General features: G+C 30.9%; 1 protein-coding gene across 4 annotated transcripts in view; it reads right to left on the bottom strand.

The window, feature by feature from the left end:
* The window catches only part of LOC111003557 (acetylcholine receptor subunit beta-like 2), a 41,871-nt gene that overhangs the window by 2,429 nt on the left and 18,581 nt on the right, over positions 1-20,861 (bottom strand). For 2 of the 4 annotated variants that reach the window (XM_045628239.1, XM_045628238.1), the window contains exons 9-10: positions 20,406-20,533; positions 19,728-19,840 (exon numbers count right to left, since the gene is read on the bottom strand). In XM_045628239.1, coding sequence (XP_045484195.1) covers positions 19,728-19,840; positions 20,406-20,533 — 241 coding nt within the window. The remainder of the gene's footprint in view (positions 1-19,727; positions 19,841-20,405; positions 20,534-20,861) is intronic. The other 2 variants (XM_045628240.1, XM_022274136.2) reach the window with 1 other exon arrangement.

The following is a 20,861-nucleotide window of genomic DNA, read 5'->3' as shown; positions in this document are numbered from 1 at the left end:
TTGTTTCCTATATACTTCTAAATCCTGACTATATATTACTTATTTAATGTAAAATTATAATATATTATCTAACCCATAATAATAATAATATAAGAATAATACAAATTTTTGACAAGAATTGATAAAAATACTTCTCTAGTACACTTATAGACATAAGAAAATTCAACTTTGAATTATTTCTTCATCGCTTTGTTAAAAGACATTTAATCTCGTGACAATATATGGTATACTCTTGAGTCTGCATCATTAATCACTCAAGACTGCTGACATTCTTCTATTCCTGATACAAAATAGTTATTTATATTTCACTATGTTTATACTTGAAACAAAAATATATATAATATTGAGAATTACCATTGGCTTTTGTAGGTTTATGTAAAAACCAAAATTACAATATTATTATTTAATTAAACTATTACTGCTAATAACTGGACGCAACCTGCAATATTCATGTTGGATTATTTATTAAGAGAAACTGACCACAGTATAAATTAATGGTACTAGTATTCCATGTGGAATACTCAGTAGGTCAAAGTTGAAGTCAACGAGGCGTTGCTCTGTGTTAGCCGAAATCAGTGAGTGCACGCTCTCAAGGGAATTGAGCACACTTTATAAACACTATTCATTTTGATAAAACATAGTTGGAATATTTAAGTATTTATCTTGGTATATACACACATTACACAAATACATTATAATGTAGCGAATCCGATATCACAGATATCAGCACAGAAAGATTATTTACAAAACGCCTGTCAAAAATTACATAGCAAAGTTGTCATTATATTTGTGATAATTTTGGTCAGTGTTTGCATTAGATATGGTTTAACAAAAGCATATTAAATTATTGAAAGTAAATATCCGATTAATCCTTACATAATCTATCGTTATGTAAATTTTAATGCTAGTATTTAAGTTTGATGCGGTTAAATATTCGTTCAGTATAATTGGAGGTTTTATGTTGCATTTCTGATAGTTAAATAATTGATTAAAAAAAATACTTGACATTTTATTACGAATTGTTATTCATTTATACATTTAGTATAAAAAACGCGATCATGTAGTCAGACTTTTTCTATTAATTTAATAAAGTGCATTTTAATACCTCAATCAGTTCTTTCATTTTAGCGTTTAGATTTAGATACTCAAATTCATTAATTGTACGATTGCTAAGGTATATATTTTTTGTTATTATTATAGGTATTTCGTCTTTTATTAAAAATAACTAGATGTGGACGACGTGTAAGTGTTTTTTAATATCTAAATCAGTTTGCCCAAAAGGAAAAACAAAGGCTAACTAATTTCTAAGAATAAATACTGTTGAAATACATCACTCTTATGTTGTATTTCTTACTAAATTTACTTATAAATACAAAAAGATCCGAGAACAGTTTACATGCACACATACAATTCGAAATTTATTGCGCAATGTGATAAAATATTCAAGTAAGCATCGCATATAAAATGAATGGCTTCCCAAAAGGCATTTCAAGAGTGCAACTGATGCACTCTGGAAGAATACTACATTTATCTAGCTACGTTTTATCGTGCGATAAAATTTTCATATTGACGATTATATACTAGGCTTTTTAATTTTTTATTTTAATTATTTGTTCTCTTATTACTTAACAATATCGTTATAAGTCTATAGTTTGTTTAATGGTATTGTGTTAATTAGATAGACATATTATTATGTCTAATTCGAGTCACGAATTATTTTTTCTATCTATGTAATAAACTTGCTCATGAACATGACAGAAACGTGTAACATCTTAGTTACAAAATGACATGACGACATGTTTCAAGCGGGAGGCAAACTTAATTGTTAATAAAATATTAACTAAATGTAATGACTAAAATCACAAATCACAGGTTGTAGGGCCACTGAATTACTATTATTATACTGCGATACGAATGTTAATTAACTAATGAGTTTTTATTCATTTGGGTTGCCTGGAACGATTCCAGGAGTTGGACAATAAGGTGAAAAACCTCATTTGTTTCTTTTATACTTCTTGTTATTTCGTGTATTATTAAAAATGACTGGGTGAGGTATGGTCTATCTGAAGTGATATTTTTACGAGTATTTTCAGGCCCAATTAAATTTTTATTTTTCGTGATTTGCGTTCACAGTACATTATATAATAACATTTATTTAATCAAATGTATTTATTGATTTATTTATTAACACTTCGTTACATTACAATATTTAAATTGAACGTAGTTAAATGAAAAGGAGCGATCGAGCGATCTCTTCCAGGCAACCACTGTGAGTGAAGGAAAAAAAGAGTGTGTGTACTTATGTACACGCGTTAGAAGTTATACTTCTTTGGTGTATGGAAAAAAAAATAACTTAAATGCAGTAGTGATTCACGATAAGTATTAAAATTAATCAAAAAGATTTCATTTAAATAAATAAATTATCAGTAAATGCTGTCACCGTCGTATATGAAATTGATTTAAAAACACCAAAGTAATATTTAATTATTAATACTGTTTAATGTAAAAATACTAGAATATACAACTTGAACATAGTTATCGATTTCAATGCCACCCGGACCTTACTTTACCATGTCGAATTTAGGTGTTAGTGTGCGCGCGCATCATAAAAATTCACTGGCATCATTTTCCTCCATCGCACCAAAGTACTTTAAAAAAAAATGTATTAAATTACATAGGGTAGGCTAGAAGTACAATACAAATAAACTTTGAAGTTTTTTTAAGCTTTGACTTAAAAACTTTATTAACAATGTATAGTTAAATTAAGTTTAAGATTTTATTCGAAGGTAAGTATTAGAAATTTTGCCAAAACAAATGCACTTTCTGAGAGCAATATGCGGATCTAAAGTGCTTGAAGTCGAACGAAATTCAATATCCTTACCACAGATCTCATAATGGACCCCGTGCCTTGGGGACACTTACGAGTTTTACGACCTTCATATTGACTTTTTGACGACATGAAACTGACATAAATATTCTTAGGTGACATCTTATATATAAAGAGAATATCGGATTAATGGCCAGTAAGGCGATTTTCTCAATCAATATGCATTTTTTATATAGATAGCAGAAAGCTGACATAATATCTTATGCACTTCGCTGGCATTTGAAGAATATATAGATAATACTTCGAATAAATAATTTGAAATATATTGATTTAGCTTCTCTAAAGTAAATGATGTAATTTAAGATTAGGATTGTTTCTTATAGAGCTTGTCGTTAAATACTGTTTAAACTACCTTACATAAAAATACTGGGCCTATTTTATTATACGAATCAAATTATATTTCCCAACAACCAATAAATACGACATCGTAATACCTACAAACCGACTCAAACTATCCACAATCAGATAATAAGAAATACAACTTCCAAGTCTAACATTTTCTAGAAACTTCGCCATTCCTTCACTATTCCTAAGCCCTAAAATCCATTCGATCGGTTTCGACCACGGCAAATTGTGTTTTATGTACTTTCAATAGAGTTTATATTTCAGTGGGTGTTCTAAGCAGTTTGTTAGGTTTGTGGCTATAATATGAGGGAAATCCGGCTCAAATGCTGTTAGTGGCTACGAATAGGAATCCGTGTTTACCCCGATACCCAGCTCATGGGAGCGGTGTCCGAAAAAGCAATCAACTGAAATGAATGTAGACGTTGTGAATATTCCGATAATGCTTGATGGATTATTTAATTTAAAAGGATTATCGGAATATTATTATTATATTATTATTATTTTATTAATTAGTTTTATACGTTATATAAAACTAATTTAGTATATGTGAGTAAAGGTGGTTAGATAAGATTTTTAAAAGCGTTGGCCCGCTATATAAGACTAATAGTATCTAGTAACTACTCTTTGAAGACGAAACAAATTAATTTAAATATAACATAGCTTACACCAAGACTAACGCATTATCTCCGTGCAACACTTGATCGTATTGTGAAAACATCGACAAGATGCCAGTATGTCTTCGATGCAAAGTCAAAGAGATATTATGTCAAAAATGTAGAAGAAAACGGTATTCCTAGATCTCTTGCCCTCTAAAGTGTACCGTAAAAGCCTATAAAGAAAGTTATTAATGAAACACAATTGCGAGGGAAGAATCTATGTGGGGTTTATAAACTGTACCTACTATAGGTACTAAATACAGTATATAAAGTAGATGTCAAAAAAAAATAAAAAAAAATACATTTTCTTATTTTTTTTCATTACTTTACCAAATCAATTACTTTTATTGCTATGATTTTTAAGTATATAAAAAATATTACTTACTTAAAAGCTTATATCGAAAAGTTTGATAACACGATGTATACTAGCCATTCATTTCAATTTTCTTTGAAAATAAATCTTTGAACTGAAACCTTAATATTCACTATCAAAATACAATATTTAGTTGACAGTTCATCAATTATAAAATGAGAACATTTTAATCAAAACACTTAGAATAACTTAGATTCCAAGCCTTTAATTACAATGTACGTGTAAGTATTTTTTCGACAAAATTACTTTTTACTATAAATCTACTTTCCTATACAAAACACCCATTATATTTTAAGACCTACTATATAAAGTTACTATTGATAAATCATATGCCTAACTTTTAACTCTCTTCATATAAATCAATAAAATGTTACTATCGTATTTTTTAAGACAATGGTGTACTGCTAGTTATAAATAAATAAACTCCCTATTCAATGATTCACAGGACAAAGCATTATTCCCTATACAAAATCAATATTGCGTATAAACATTGTTTGAACTCAACCAGACCACCAAGTACATGTGAACAAAGGGAAAAATTACAACAACCATTTGCCAACAACAATATTACGGTATAGAAATCAAAGGTAAAAAGCGTAATATTTTTGTTTCAGTTAAGTAATCTTTAATGAATAATATATATACAGAAGTTAGAATATTAATTTTACGAAACAATGGTTACTGGCAAACCCTTCCATGGGACATGTAGCTGACCTATTTCTACTTTCATTAATATATTAACAACGTAGATAATGTCGATTTTTCATCTATTTGTAACTAATGTATTATTTTTTATTAATAATTTCAGATCAAAATTCAATGAGCAGTACAATGTAATAAAATTCCAACATATTTTTTTCTCTTTCTCTTTATACGTATATAAAGCAGTAGCATCTGTGTCTTTATTTATTTGCTCCTGACGGTCCACGTCTGTAGCAACCTATTTCACAAAACTGAAGGTAAAGCATTTGACGATGATGGAAACAAACGAACTTACAAGGGCGTAGCCAATTTTGATAAACCTGACATTAATCATTCTACTTAGAACGTAAAAACTCATCTACCGACAGGGATATGTATGTATAAACGGTTTATTTAGAATTTGTACAAAGATAAACATAAGTAATATCTTCAATAGAAAGAACTGTTCAAGAGTGAATCTTTATAGAGAATGCATATCAGTGCAAATGCAAGGCGAATCAATGGTAAAACATAAAATGAACATTTTTAATTTTAACAGATAAAAAGATACATTTATACAGGAAGTTAGAATAAAAAATCTCTCTCGTTAGCGCAACTCCGCATTTTAATGTTGATTCACTAGCCATACTCGCAACGTTAATTGGAAGTGGACTATTATAAAATAAAATGGCGTACTTGTTATGAACATTAATGGTATCGCTAAATTCTAACTTAAGACTTCGAATATATTCCGGATATACTAATTCACTGATGGTTTTAAAATTTATACGCCCTTCGGGTGCTATTTATATAGCCGTTCCAAAAATGAAGTGCGGTTATCTGGGAGACGTAAAAACGTGTTCAGAATAACAATTCGGTTTGCCAATCGACGCTTGTTCTTGTGAAAAATTCGATCTGCCCCAATTCAAAAGTGCTTTCGAATAAGGTTGGGTAAAGCTCACTATTCCAGTCGCTAATAGTTATTTGAATTGGATTCTTCACTGAAAGGGAATCTATTTGATTTTCATATGAAATTATAACTATGTTCTGAATTCACACTTTAGAATTTTAACGAGGTAATTAATATTCGCTGTTGAATTTGGACAAACAGTAATATAGTATTATTATTATATAACTATAATATAAGCATTTTAATTATTTGTTGTTTCAGATGTTAAATTTCAGTTTATTTTAGTTTTTTTTTAACGTATCTTTGTCTATTAATGTACTTACTTGTTTTCTGTTTCATTTCATTTATATTGTTTATCTATGTTATCTGTTTTGGCTTTCTGTATTGTTTTAGTGTTTTGTCTTATAAATTAATATATAATAAAAATAATTCGATATCGGTAAAACATTGTCAGCTTAATATAGTGTCTGTTAATCTGTAAATCTTAGTAATAAGTCTTTTGTATTTTGCATACGCCAATAAACTTTAGAATTTAAAATTACTTAAAATATTTATAGATCCTATTATAGTTGGAAATTGCTTGCACTAACCTAAGATCGGGTACAATGAGAAAGAAAAAATATTTTAAGAAAGTCTCATGAAAGGCCATTATAATATAAACTTTGTAGCGAACTGTGCCTACATGCTTTTGTTGGGTCTTTGAGGCGGTCTTGCGACTTCATAAATACATAACAAATTCATTGTACGTCTAATATTGTTGAAGTTTTCAATTCTTCACTAAGGGCGCTATTGTCAGGCGGCTGAAGTTTTTATATATTCTTGACTGTTTAAACGTTCTAAGATGCATTATGAGACTAACTAGAAGTTTAAATATCGAATATGCAGCACATTTAAAGTAAATTAATTAATAAAGCTTTTTATAAATGTGACGAATACTTAAATGATCCTAAGCCTTGGCATTGATTTGCTCCAGTTCAAACAATTTGTATTAAAAACTTGGTGATAGAAAAAAGTGGACGAATTTTCTTGCCAGTTCTTGTTACCCGCTCTACGGGTATTCTATCTCTCTTCTTAAAATAATCTATTTTAACTAAAAAAACTCAACTAACAACATCTTTTGAGTATTTGTTTTCTATTTAAGAGAGGGCAAACGAGGAGCTCACCGGACTATAAGTGACAATCATAGTGTCAGCTTGCAAATACGTTGTCGGCCTTTTAAGAATTGGTACTTCTCTTTTCTTGAAGAACCTTAAGACAAATTGGTTAGTAAATACATTGGTTGGCTGCCTACATATTAATAAAGTAACTATAATGCAACTGAATTTTTTTTTTATAGAACAGGGGGCAAACGGGCAGGAGGCTCATCTGATGTTAAGTGATACCGCCGCCCATGGACACTCTCAATGCCAGAGGGCTCGCGAGTGCGTTGCCAAAAATATGAAACTTGTTAAGTCCAAAACAGCTGATTAGGTTTAAGATAGGCACTTAACAATGCTAAATAAATAATAAACAGAATATTTTTTACAGGGAGTTTGCTTGCACACAAATTTCATTTTATATGCTTCCATTTTAATAGTAGTTATAGATTTTAGTATTACCAGACTAGCATTAACAACTCTATCTGAGTTCTCCTAAAATACACTTGGATCCGTTAGTTATGAGCGTTTAACAGCTATTTCAGACTTGCTAAACATTCCACTAGTTTTGATCCTATTATACCGTACTTTATGCGTTAGTGAATTCAGAGATTGCTCTTTTGAAAGTGGTTAGCGATTTCGCTGCAATCTCAAAGCGCAAAAGCTAAGTCTAATAATTGTATAACTTCCACAAGCCTTTAGACAAAGCTTTGGTTAGGAAAACTGTTTTAAGACTGCAAACATGTATATGTCTTCTTTATCATGGCATACAGTTATGTAATGAATAGTTTATTTGGAAGAGATCGCTCGAAAGCGATAAGGCTGCCACTTGCCCTCCTCTTCGTTGAATGTAAATTGTATTATATTTCTATATGCAAAGAAGTGGAAAAAAAAAATAATAACCTAAGTCGTTAATAAACACCCAGACTTGGAGGTAATAATAACTCACATGTGAGTCACATTCTATTTTTTTATATTTATTCATTTAAAACTTGGCGATTGAAAAGAGTGGCGGAAAGTTTCTTGCGAGTTCTACGCCCATGATTTGCGAACTGGTAGTAAATGTAAATTTACAATTAAATAATTTTTTTACGTTCATAAGTGTACTTGTTTACCTATATGAATAAAGATATTTTCATTTTTTCATTCATCAATGGATAAACACTGTAAATACCAACAAACACAGTTATGTAACTAACAGTATATCCGTTAGAATTTCATTTAAATGGATCATGCATATGTATGCAAGATAAAAATAATGTATAGTTTGTCTATTTGTTTCATTTGTACCTTTGCTGTTTTATTAATAAATTCATAATAATGCAAACTGCTATTAATCTGGGAGTCTCGAATTGTAAATTTTATTTATGTCACGCCCGCCTCCAAATCATTAGGCGGAGGACAGCATACGTCACTCGCTTCCTCCACTCTCAAATATTCATTGTACAGTCATCAGTTTTTGTTGATCTAAGTAAAATTCTTTAGGCGCATGAGGGTTATATTTTTACGGATGAAACATAATAATAATATTAGCGTCATGAAGATGTGCAGCGTTTTTATCGAAGAAAAGCGAGAGAGCGATAGAGACCGATTGAGGGAGAGTGAGAAAGGGCGAATGTAGCAAATAGCCATGGAGCGAGAGAGAGAGCGTGAGATGGAGCATCACGCACAGTACCATGGTGCGTGAGGTGGTAGAGAGCTAAAGAGAGAAAGATTGAGAAACAGAGTAAGGGAGATCAAGAAAAAATACACGCTATTGGTTACTGTATTCGTTTAGTAGTTTCATATTGATGGCAATTCTGTTCATAACGTCGTGTGCAGTAAACGCAGATTTATTTATTTATATAAGCACGTATACAGGTGTGAATATAGATATACAAATACATATGATCATATACTGGTACATGATCATCTATTGGGGCTTTTACCTCAGTAATAATTAATTTACAAAGAAGTTTCATTTTTGACATATGTACTTTGAACGCACAAACTTTTTTTAATACTTTCTAAATTTAGTTCAAGAAAACACGGACCCCGGCCTGGCCTCTTTACTCACCAATTTTAAAAATATGTACATGCGTATTGGATATAAGTAGGCTTTCAATTAGCCACCGTGAGAACTTAGGGTAATTTTATTTATTACCCAAAGGTTTAATTACTCAATTAATGTAATTATTGATTTGCAAAGAACACGCTAGCCCAAGGGGACCCCATGGGAACCATAGCTTAGGACAATATCGACGACCGCAATTTAAATGTGCTGATTTGGTCTCGTTACAGTTAATGAGCTTCACTAATGATTCTCTCGTAAATGTGGCCTCCATTAATTCCTTTTCTAGATTAACTGGATTCGCTTTTTGAAAGAAAAAGTACTTAGGTGTGATTTTATACAATCAATGTTTTTTTATATAATTAATTTTATATAATTAAATAAACCGGACCGGTCACACGTCGGAAAGACAAGCGTGTTGCCGACATTTAAACATCGATTCGGTATCGATAACTATTAATCGAACAAATACGATAAATAGTTATCAATTTGTTTATATCTATCTTTAAATAAACAGTTAGCAATTTGTTCTATACAACAATTGTATAGCAATAGCATACTAAAGATGTATAAAACGCGAATATATTTGCTTGTTTAAATAGTCAATTTATCGGAAATAACGCTATAATTAACATAAAATTGTTCAACTCTTAAGCATTACATTCGACATATCCGTAGCATGTTGAAAAGTCGTTAATCGCATAGTAGTACTCTAAAAACTGCCGAAGCGTACTAAAAAGATGTTCATTTTTTTTTATGTGTGTGTGTGTCTAACCAGCATTATTTTTTTAATACCGCTTTAATTATATTTTGTTTTGTATCTAAAACTAGCACAATTTTCAAATAACACAAAAGGATGATTTTTAAATAAGTATTTTTGTTTTTTGTCAGATTTTTAGTTGACACCTGCAAAATAAGGTATATTTCAGTCGCAGAATTTTAAACATTTTTCATATAGTATCATTCAGTTTATATAACAACAAGATTACTCTAGAAATAACCACGCATGGAAATCTTAAAATTTGTATTCATAACCACGGTCTGTGATCCGCTGATACAACATCCCAAGATAATAACAAAGCGAGCTTTCAACACTAATCTTAAAGTTTTACAAAGCTTTCCGACTTATTTCGTTATTTCCTAACGACAAACTTGACGTTTTAAAGGATCAAGTTAAAAAACTTAGAGTTATTTACGTTTAAACTAATTTGCAAGTTAAAGTAGCACTCTGGACTTGTAACTTTGATTGAAGTAGACAACGCAAACTTGCCTTTAACGAAATCATATATTTTCTGACAAATACTTGTATACGTTCTTTTTATTTAGTTTATGAAAAACTTAAATTAATGAAAATACCAGAAAATCGCATTGTGTGCAAAGTGGAAATAAAAGGGGGTTTAAATTCCCATGACTGTACAAAGTAGAATCTCATTTATTGATGGCGGTGGTAAAACCTTTCCCAAACACTATAGTAGGTACTTTTTTAACCTAAATTTGAACCCAAAACCTGCGGATCATTATTGCAGTTATTACTATGCTAGCAAACAGTACTGTAAAAACACTTCTAGTTTTAATTATAATTGTATGTTAACCACTTAGTCAAGGAGCACCAAACTCAAATCATATCATATATAACAGTATTTAACTAAAAGGGCATTATTGATATTGGATTAAAACTAATTGGAGAGCATAAATTATTATAATGACTGTAACAATTAACAGCTCCCAAAAGAATACTGAATGATTTTGCTATTGGATTTACAAATTCATGCAATAAATTGTATTATTCAACGAATTTAATGTTATTAATGAATTAATTTAACCGTAACGTTTTGAAGCGTATTAATCTATATATGGATAACACCAAATCTTTCATCGTAAATTAGTTACTGATAAAATATTAAAAAATGCGAGCGTACAAAGTACATATGTCAGAAGTGAGACTTCTTTGTAAATTAATTATTAATAAGGTACAAGCTCCAATAGACGATCATGTACCAGTCAGTATATAATCACTTCATGTGTTTGTATATCTATATTCACACTGTTTAATTATAAATAAAAAAAACATCTGTTTACTGCTCTAGTCTTTATGCGACAGAATTGCCATCTAAAGTGCTAATATGTAACTACTAAACGGATTCATTAAGCAATAGCATATATATTTTATATTTTTATTATCCCACTCGTACTCCCCTTCGTACTCTCTCTCAATCGTTCTTAATCGCTCTCTCCCATTTCTTCGACAAAAACGCTGCACTTCTTCGTGACGACTCATCCGTAAAAGAATTTTACCCTCATGCGCCTATAGAAGTTTCATAAAAAGTAAATAACTGTTTAACGAGTTGAATGAAAAATAGCCTTAATCAGTCAGTTTAGACACAATATTAAGTTTTACGATGACCCTACTGGGATGTAGGCACAGGAAGAACTAATATGGTTTAAAGAAATGCGGTAACGCGACAATACTTCACCGTTTCCACATCACATGCCGATGTTCTGGTATTTTCTTCACTGTAAGAGTGAAGTACTGACAAAAATCTACTGCAGCCTTAATGTGGAAAATAAAGAATCCTTTTTAACGTGAATTAAAACTAACTTAATTACATTATAACATCGTACTTTTTTAGCTTTCCAGCAAGTGATATACAATTCAATATAATGAACATCTATTACAATATTTGAACCATGACATTAATGTACTAAACATTTATTTAACGCCTATAAATTGCATGTTAATCTCAATCACGCATTAAGTACGTCAAACGGCTTACAGCAAGCATTAATTGCTAATATTAACAATGATATAACTGACACGATCTATTTCTATCCCTTAATGCCTCCTGAATATTAATCGGCGTATTCGCGTAATTATGGTACGGAATATTTTAATTAATATCCTCGCGTGTTGAGTTAAACGCTAATATCAATACACGACAAGTTAAATACTGGTACATTATAGTTGGATGTGTACCGCTCGAAGTATACAATAGAAAATGTTACATGTAATACATGTTTATTGAACATGTTGTTCCTTTTTGGTAGTTTGTTTAATTATTGATAAAAAAACATAGACTGTTTATATATATAATTACATAGTAGTCTAGTCATAAAGTTTTTATTATTATCAAGCTGTTGCATAGATTTTATCCGGGCTTTTAGCGTGGCGACGTAACCAAATATTGCCGTAACGAAAAGAAACCTAACGCACGATGACGTAATATAGATGCGTTTAAAGCGGGAAAGAATGCATACTGCGCCTCACATCATTCTGACGAGATCGGTGACGTAGCGTAAGCGTGGCCGATGCAGCCAGTACTTGTTAGAGTGAGATAAATTATATAGACGTAATAGTCTGAGTCTGTTACAGTCATAGATTGAATTAATGTCAAAAAAATAAAAAATAATTATAATTGCATAAAAATGCTATGCAAAAGCTTTACCGCGCCATTCCGCGAGTGCCATACCTGTTGTTTTATTATTAGAATATAAGTTATTATTATTTAAAAAATAAACAATCTTCGATTCAAAATATTACTTATAATTAATAATTAAAAACATTACATTTAAAAAATTAAAGGTGAACACTTCAATAGTAATAGTTTTTTCAGTAAATTTACATAAAACCAAAATTAATTAAACATCCACACAAATCACACCATCTATTGGTGAAAACCGTACAAAAATGCGTTTTAAGTTTATCGCGTTTATACAGACAGACGCGGCCGAGGGATTAAATTCCTCACATGTAACGTGCACATAATCCTCAATCTATCGCTTTATTTAATTCGACTTGACTCAAAAACTTTGTTCAACTAAGGCCTAACTAATGTTTAATTGTTGGATTGTTTTGCTCGAAAACCGTTTACGCAATACTGAATGTCATGTTAGGCCATAAGTTGCAAGTTGCAACGGTGCTGCGTATTCCATACAAAGATATAGTATTATCTATAATTTAAATCAAAATTAGCCATTGTGATAATGTAAAATGGCGGACAAATGAAATACGTTTCCGTGTCTATTATTTAAAATCTTACACATTTTATTTCAGTCTTTATATTTAACAGAAATGTGAGGAAATAACAATGTTGTACTAGTGGCTAAAGCGACAAACTCTAAGCCCTAAGGTCGTGTGTTCAAATACCAGTTCGACCTATGGCTCGATATAAGTTCTTGAAGTAAACATCCTGAAAGAACCGGCATATCTTAAACATATGTCAGGCAAAGTAATATATTAAACACAGGCAATAGCATAGAAAATACAACACTTTATAGAAATAAAAAATAAACTGTACCGCCTTCGGTTCATCAAATTATAGCTAATTGAAAAATTAATTAATGAGTTTAGTTAAGTATTGTGGCTGATCGTTTAAGTTATTTTCCTAAAAATCTTTATTGTTTTTATGCTATTGTTGAGTAAAAAGTCTTCAGATATGCTTAAAAACAATTTCCTGTGAAGTTTAATTTCTGGACCAAATTAAAAATATATATACACATAGTAGTAGTTTTTTATATAGAACACCCATGATAAGTTTATTAGCTCATCAATAAAGTATGAATACCTTGTCGTTCGTCAAATATGTTAACAAATTCATAACTTTCAAATTCAGTTAACGTTCAAGAGGCGTTAGAATTTCATTACTTCCGAATGAATAATGTGTTATTCAAAAGTAGAAACAAGTGAATACCTGACTTGAATAATTATACATTTAGGTAAATGATTCATTTTTACTTCAGATAGTCAATCGAGGCAGTGCCGTTGTGTGTGGATAAAATAAAATAAAAAAATAAAAAGTTTCTTTATTTGACCCAAAAACAAATACTACATTACATATATTACAACATTCATTGTGGTCAACCTTATATATAACAATATTATATATACATCTATGAGCACAAATAATGAAAATATAGCAAGATTTAAATTTAGAACAATATACATAAATAATAAATGGTATCTGTGGCAGAGATTTTTAAAGCTCTTCATTCTATTAATACTAGTAATCTGGAAATTGTATTCGTTTTTACAACAAACTCCCAAGCGAAATTACAGAACTATCACTAAATAAATTCAAAGCCCTCGTTAAAAGTAAATTAATGAATAAGGTTTTTTTTTAAATGTGACGAATACTTAAATGATCCTAATCCTTGGGGTTGTATTAAAAATAAACAATTTGTATTAAGAACTTGGCGATTGAAAAGATTGGCGGAAAGTTTCTGCCAGTTCTTCTTGCTAGCTCTACGCCCTTGACTTGCGAACTGGTAGTAAATGTAAATTTTATAAATGTATAGTCCATAAGTGTACTTGTTTACCTATAAAGATATTTTGATTTATTGATTGATTGATTATCTTCAAGTGTAATCAATACGATAATACCTTTGTTCACCTTACATCCGTTACCCATTTTCTAGAAAAAGACCAGCTTCCTAGTGATGTTTCATCACGACGTCAAAGTTGACACATTTCAAAGTTGTACTAGGCTACATTTATTATAATGGCTGTAAATTTTTACGACTTATATTTTTAAGGCTGTTATTGAAATAGAAACATTTAAAAGGATTTTTCATCTAATTTCGTGTAACTTACAAAATTCCACCAGAAACTTTGTGGGCTAAGGAATCTCTACCCTAAGGTAATGCGTTTGAATCACGGCTGTAAAGCACTTGATGGTGAAGGCAAACATCGTGAAGAAACCTGCAGAAAACCTAAATATCTACGACAGCAGGCTGAAATGTGATTTCTGGTCGTTTCAAGAGAGTATTATATGTGTGAGACAAGGATGGAATGATACGAGAGAGAGAGGGAAAATCGGATGCTTTTCGAAACCAGGCTGAACACTGTAGAACGCCGTACGACAAGGACGGAGGGAAAGATATAGATAGTACATCGGTCTAGAAATGTACAATCGCAGTAGCAATACTGCCTAGAAAGAATGTCAAACATCTTAAGATTATTCCCAGGGATATATTAGCGAGCCGAAACACGACCAAGTAATGCAGTTTCGAATGCGATTTCAAGAGATAAACACCAAAGAGATAAAGTGCCAATAAAGCGTAGACAAGTGATTAAGTGTGAAGTGTATGTAATTAAACTAATTACTGTCAGTTTGTGTGTATAATTAGTGCATTTCTGTGAATAATTATTGTTTATAAATTCCTCAATGATTTATGAAAAAATAAACCCTCGCAGAAATCAGCCACTTTTTCTATCCGATCCCCTAGCTCTCAACAATATAATTATTATTAAATTATTAAAGGAACGGATGCAATCTGTAGCCAAGATTCAAGGATTGTAGCTGCTAGATTATTATAATGAAAATGGTATAATCCGTACCACTACCTCAGGCTTTGTAAGAAACAAAGATTTATTCCAGAGAATAAAGAAATCTTGAAAATATAATCTTTCTTTTTCCCTATAAGTATACGGGCTGTTTGAAATGTTGAACAAACATGTGCAAACATTGTTGATGTTGATATTGCAACGTCCTGATTGTCGACTCGATTCGAACGAATTTATCGTAGTGTTTATGTAACTTCCGTATTTTACACAAATAACCTAACAATGTTGCGAATCCCGTATAGTATTATTCGAAAATCAAATATTTGAAAATGTTGTTCTGTTTGCCTCTCAGGAAAGGAAGGCAGAGACTTTACCTATTAATAATAGAAAATACTCAATAATTGTTGGGTCCTTAAATGCTTGCCCATTGATAATAATTTTGTAATTGGTTTAGTCCAACTGAGTATACGTTGAGATGGGTGCTTTAGTTGTTAAATTTATTGTTAATGAACATGCTCCTCATTTTTTAAATATCACATGAAGCGAGGAGGTTAGATACTAACAGTGTTAATCGTTAAGGTTTGTATAGGTGCGTTTCCAGCTTTAAGGTTCGTTCTTCTCGAAAAGGTATCTAAGTCCTAATGGATCCCAAATATCTGGATTGTCAGATTCCATAAAGTAGAGGTGGCCGGCAAGAAGTTTCTTAAAAAGCACTCGTTTGTGAAAAGACTAAAATAATAACTAAGGCTAAAATCTCCGACGTAGATTGCTGTTCTTAAAACATACCTCCTGATCTAAGTTGAGTTCGTTATTAACTAACACGGATACCATTCTGCTGAAATAACATCATGATCGTGGCAACAAACTCGAAACTTTAAATTTAACTACGTTTTGAGAGAAGACCGAGAAGACCACAAAAACATTCGAAATGTTTGCAATCTGCACAACTTTTAAACCGGTAAGCTTAGTAAATTGAAAAAAGGTTTATAAAATAAATGTGTAATAAAGTCGCTTAAAATAAAATGGCACATGAAACACACAAAAAAACAATTATAGAATCATGAAATATTATCATTTTGAAAACACAGACTAATCTACCAAGAAACCAAAATGATGACGATTTACCAACTATATATTTATAGCACCTGTGTCATAATTATAAAAAAATTTAAATAACTTGCTCAAAAACCAAACACACCACTACACGTAATGCTTGTCAAGCGACTTCGCTTACCTAATCGAAGCCGCGTACAAATTATTTAAAGAAGTCTATTAAGTAAGAGTAGTATTTATATTAGAGTATTTAAACAATTCAAAAGGGCATTAAAGATACATATCAGAATGAGCCTAGTAGACTAAAATTAGCACGGCTGATTTCTACGTGTATCTCGTTTATATATATTATATATTAAGGTAAAATAAAATTTATTTTTTTGTAATCAGAAATAAAGTTCTTTAAACATTAAAACTTTACATATATCATTAAGTATTTTATAAGCACTATAAAGTAAAAATAAAACAGTCTCTAAATAGTGAGTACAAGAGAGTATATATATATATATATAGTATATAGAGTACAAGAGTCTAAACATAGATTAAACTTGCTGGTATTTAAATAAAATATTCTATTCAGTACGTTAGGCACAAATAACGATGTTACTGTATATTCTTTAGTCAAACGAAACTAACGAACGAACGAAACTTCGGTAAACCAAGTATGTTATAAAATTTTGATAATTACTTTTTGTCCTGGTGCCTTAAGCCTTCTGGACGCTGAGACGAGAACTGAGACTGCATTCGAAACTCGACAGTGTACCAATGTATGTTTCTATCTAAACACTTACTCCTACTGTGAAAGCAAACGTCGTAAGGAAACCAGCAGGTCAAAAATAAAAAAATCAACAATACGTGAAAATAAAGAAGGATCGAAACTGATCACCTACTTGTTTATAAAAATAAATAAAAAAATATCAAAGATGCAAGCCTGCTTCTGCTAAAACGGAATTTTTATGTTTAATATTTCAAATGTGTAAAATCATAATTATATACATCACATTCGTGTATAAACATTTTACGGTATTTCCAACTTAAAATGGAGTACAAAATTACTTCATCGTTAAATCATTTCCCATTCAAACAAGCAATTCTTGTCAAAACTTTAAACAAAGTTGTGCAAAGCGTACCTACAATTCAAACTCACGTCATACTAAGTAAGCAAAACTCTTCAAGTACACTCAACTAAATTCAGTTTATTTTTTAAGTTCGAATTCAAGAAAATGCACTCACTACCTACAGCTTAACTGTTCTGTTGTAATGAAAGTTTTCCTTAACTACTGCTTCAATTTAAATAGGCGAGCCATTTTTTCGCTTTAAATTTTTAATAAGTTTGTATTTTACTATTTAATTAATAATTAAATATGCTCTTCGGATCATTCAAAAACGAAATAATTTAAAGGTTTGTTTACCCGGGCCGAGAGAAAGAAACATGGTTTAATTAAAAACGAATAAAGTTATAAATGAAGGACACCGTGAGCAATTTCTGCAGAAACCCTTCATCTTTTAGTCGATACCAACTCCGGGGAAATAAATACAGATAATACAACTTATTCTACAGCTGTGATACTTTTTTGACATTCAACCATTTTTGTCTTCTGACACCGTGACCACGCACGCTATAAAGCACGCGAAACGTCGGATAAATTTAAAATTATGTTAAATATATTATAAGTTAACAATAATACATAGCTTCAATCCGGTAAAAAAGTGTTTTCTTTAAATGGGTCAAAGCTATGTGAATGAAAGACAGTACTATGTAATAAATGTAATGAAACAAAAATATGCAAATATGACATATTTGTATTTCTTATACATAATATCTCTACAGCCCTAGAACATCAAACTGTAACGAATCATTTAAATATACAGATTTTAAATATTTCATTGCTACATAAGTTTACAAGACTCATGCTTACTGGCTCATATTTAATTTCACCTGTTTGTGTTAATTGCATTATATTTCTTGTTTAGTTATCAATTAGCCAAGACAAAGTGTTTAGTTGTAACTCAATATTTTGAGTTACAATATAGAAAAATAAATCGCAAAATATGTCGCTCCCAAATGTAGTATATTTTTAATTTATTCCTTGAAACCCGTGGATCTCCATGGGTCTGCATAGCAAAATGTAACATATATACTACATATGTTACATATATAGCTACTACTAAGGTAGGGTCATGAACAAATCCCTAGGGTAGGGTAGGGTAATGTCAAAACTAATTAAGGCGAAACAACGTTCGCAAAGCAAAGCTAAATTAATATAAAAAAATTCATAAGGAAAATAAAAAATAAGTTCTAGTATTTCTTTGATATTGAAAGAAAAATAATTCAAATTTTACATTATAACGTTTCTAAATTAAACAAATAGCATTGTATATGTTCGTACATTTACACAGCCGTACCCTGTTAGGGCAATTTAAACTTATTCCAAGGGGCCCCTGTAGAAGTTTTATTGACGAAACTTCTCATCTTCATTAATAGGTACTTACAATACAGACGTGTTGAAAAGTTGTTAATTTTCATTTATTAAGAAGTAATTTATGAAAGGAGTTTTAACTCAAGTTATATGGATTAAATTCGCTATAGATAAGAAATTTTTTGTAATAATATTTGTTACTAGTGCCATCTATTGAGATACTTTGTGCGGTTTTGATTATGACTTTGATGATTCTTCTGTTCCTATCATTATTACAACTTAATTACGACATGGCTGATTCTGATGACAAATTGCATCCGCCTATATATTCAACACTTTAGTATTACAAGTATTTTAAAAATGTAAAATTATATTGACAAATTATTCGCAAAACTGACTTTCACTCTAACTCCGTTCATTCCGTTCTGTTCGTTCGTTTGAACAGAAGAAAAAATTAAAAAAAAAAATAGAGATAAAAAGCGATATTTTGTCTCTATTTGGTCGTTATGCGGCTATAATCTTAGGCGTCAGTTAACTATAATTATATTATTCAAAATATTTACTTCCCTTTACCCTCGTAATATAATGTTTCAAAGTCCAAAGGTGACTATTTATCCAGGAAAGACTGAAGCAATTTTAAGTTATCAGAAAGTGGATGGTACAAGTTTTATTTGCGAAAGTTTGAAGCTACTCCGGGATTAAAGTAATTGTAATTGCTACGATAACGGAGGGATTTGTTAATGACCAATTTGTCTGTCTTATAACAAGTTGAGTGATTTGTTAAGGCTAATTTATTTTAACGATAACGAGCGAGGCTTTTTTGGGCCTTAAATATCACACGTATCTTGTTTTTATGAACAGGTTTATAAAAAAAAACAATGTATCAGAATCATATATTATGTACTGTACTATCTATAGATAAACAATATTACATACCTCGTTGTCCTTGTCCGCATCCTTGATATGTTGTGCGATAAATCGCACACTCTGCAAGGCGGCCGCTACTTCAGGCGACAAGTGGCGCGGTAACATGTTCTCAGATTCCGTCACTAATGGAAAATAACGTCGTTATCTTTGAGCTTTGAACTAAAGATAGTCTTGACTAGGCGAACATGTTTGCTTGTTTCAAATACTAGATTTTTATTCGCTATATATTATACTGCTAGACTACAACAATAACCTAACCACAAATGTTAGAAACACAATACTTCACATTTTATTTACTCTTCTATATTTACTGATTTATCTTATTTTAAATTGAAATATGTGCTAAAGTATAGTGGACTTCGTGTACCCTCTTCATAGACATTGTATTATAATAATCCTTAATAATATCATGATGTGTTTTGTAGACACGTCGTAGAATGCTACAACGTAGCAGCTACGTGATTATGCTACGGATGGCGCTACGAAGCGTCAACACAGATTAGAGCACCGACCTGATTTACTTTTTAAAAGCCTTATGCCCTTTTACCACAACGTAATATTACGTTCGCAATTTTATTTATATTTCATAATATTTTTTTTCTTCTTATAACTGATAAGTGAAAGAGACAAAACTAGACTCAGAGCAGTTAAAATATAATCGTGATTTATATCCGAACAACTTCTTACCTGATGGTCGTTGATGGGCGCCTGCCCCAAGCATATCGTCTTCAGGTCCCGGCGACTTCCTGTAATCTCCATCATCGCCTTTTCCAGTCGAAAAAGCATCCGTCAGGCTGTCCCTGCTGGAATCATAACTTCGGCAATTCGAATACACACATTTTCTCTATTACGCGGATTACCACACAGAATATGATGTCATTTGCAAGTAATATGATGATGGGATACTAACATGTGATTGTGTATGTAAGTCATGTTTCGAACGAATGATTATTATAGGTAGGTATGTTAAAATGTAGTCACATCTATACAGCTATGGAATGTGTATCGATAATAGCCCAAACATTCGAATTTGGTTAATGTAATTCGTAATGATTTTAACTACACCACATTGTATGATTTAGGCACGTATAAAATATGACTAAATTTATTAATTAATAGTATTTGTTTAATGTTGTAATTAAA

Source organism: Pieris rapae, chromosome 5 (genome assembly GCF_905147795.1).
Source record: "Pieris rapae chromosome 5, ilPieRapa1.1, whole genome shotgun sequence".
Lineage (NCBI taxonomy): Eukaryota > Metazoa > Arthropoda > Insecta > Lepidoptera > Pieridae > Pieris > Pieris rapae.
This window is presented reverse-complemented; position numbering and strand designations above follow the sequence as displayed.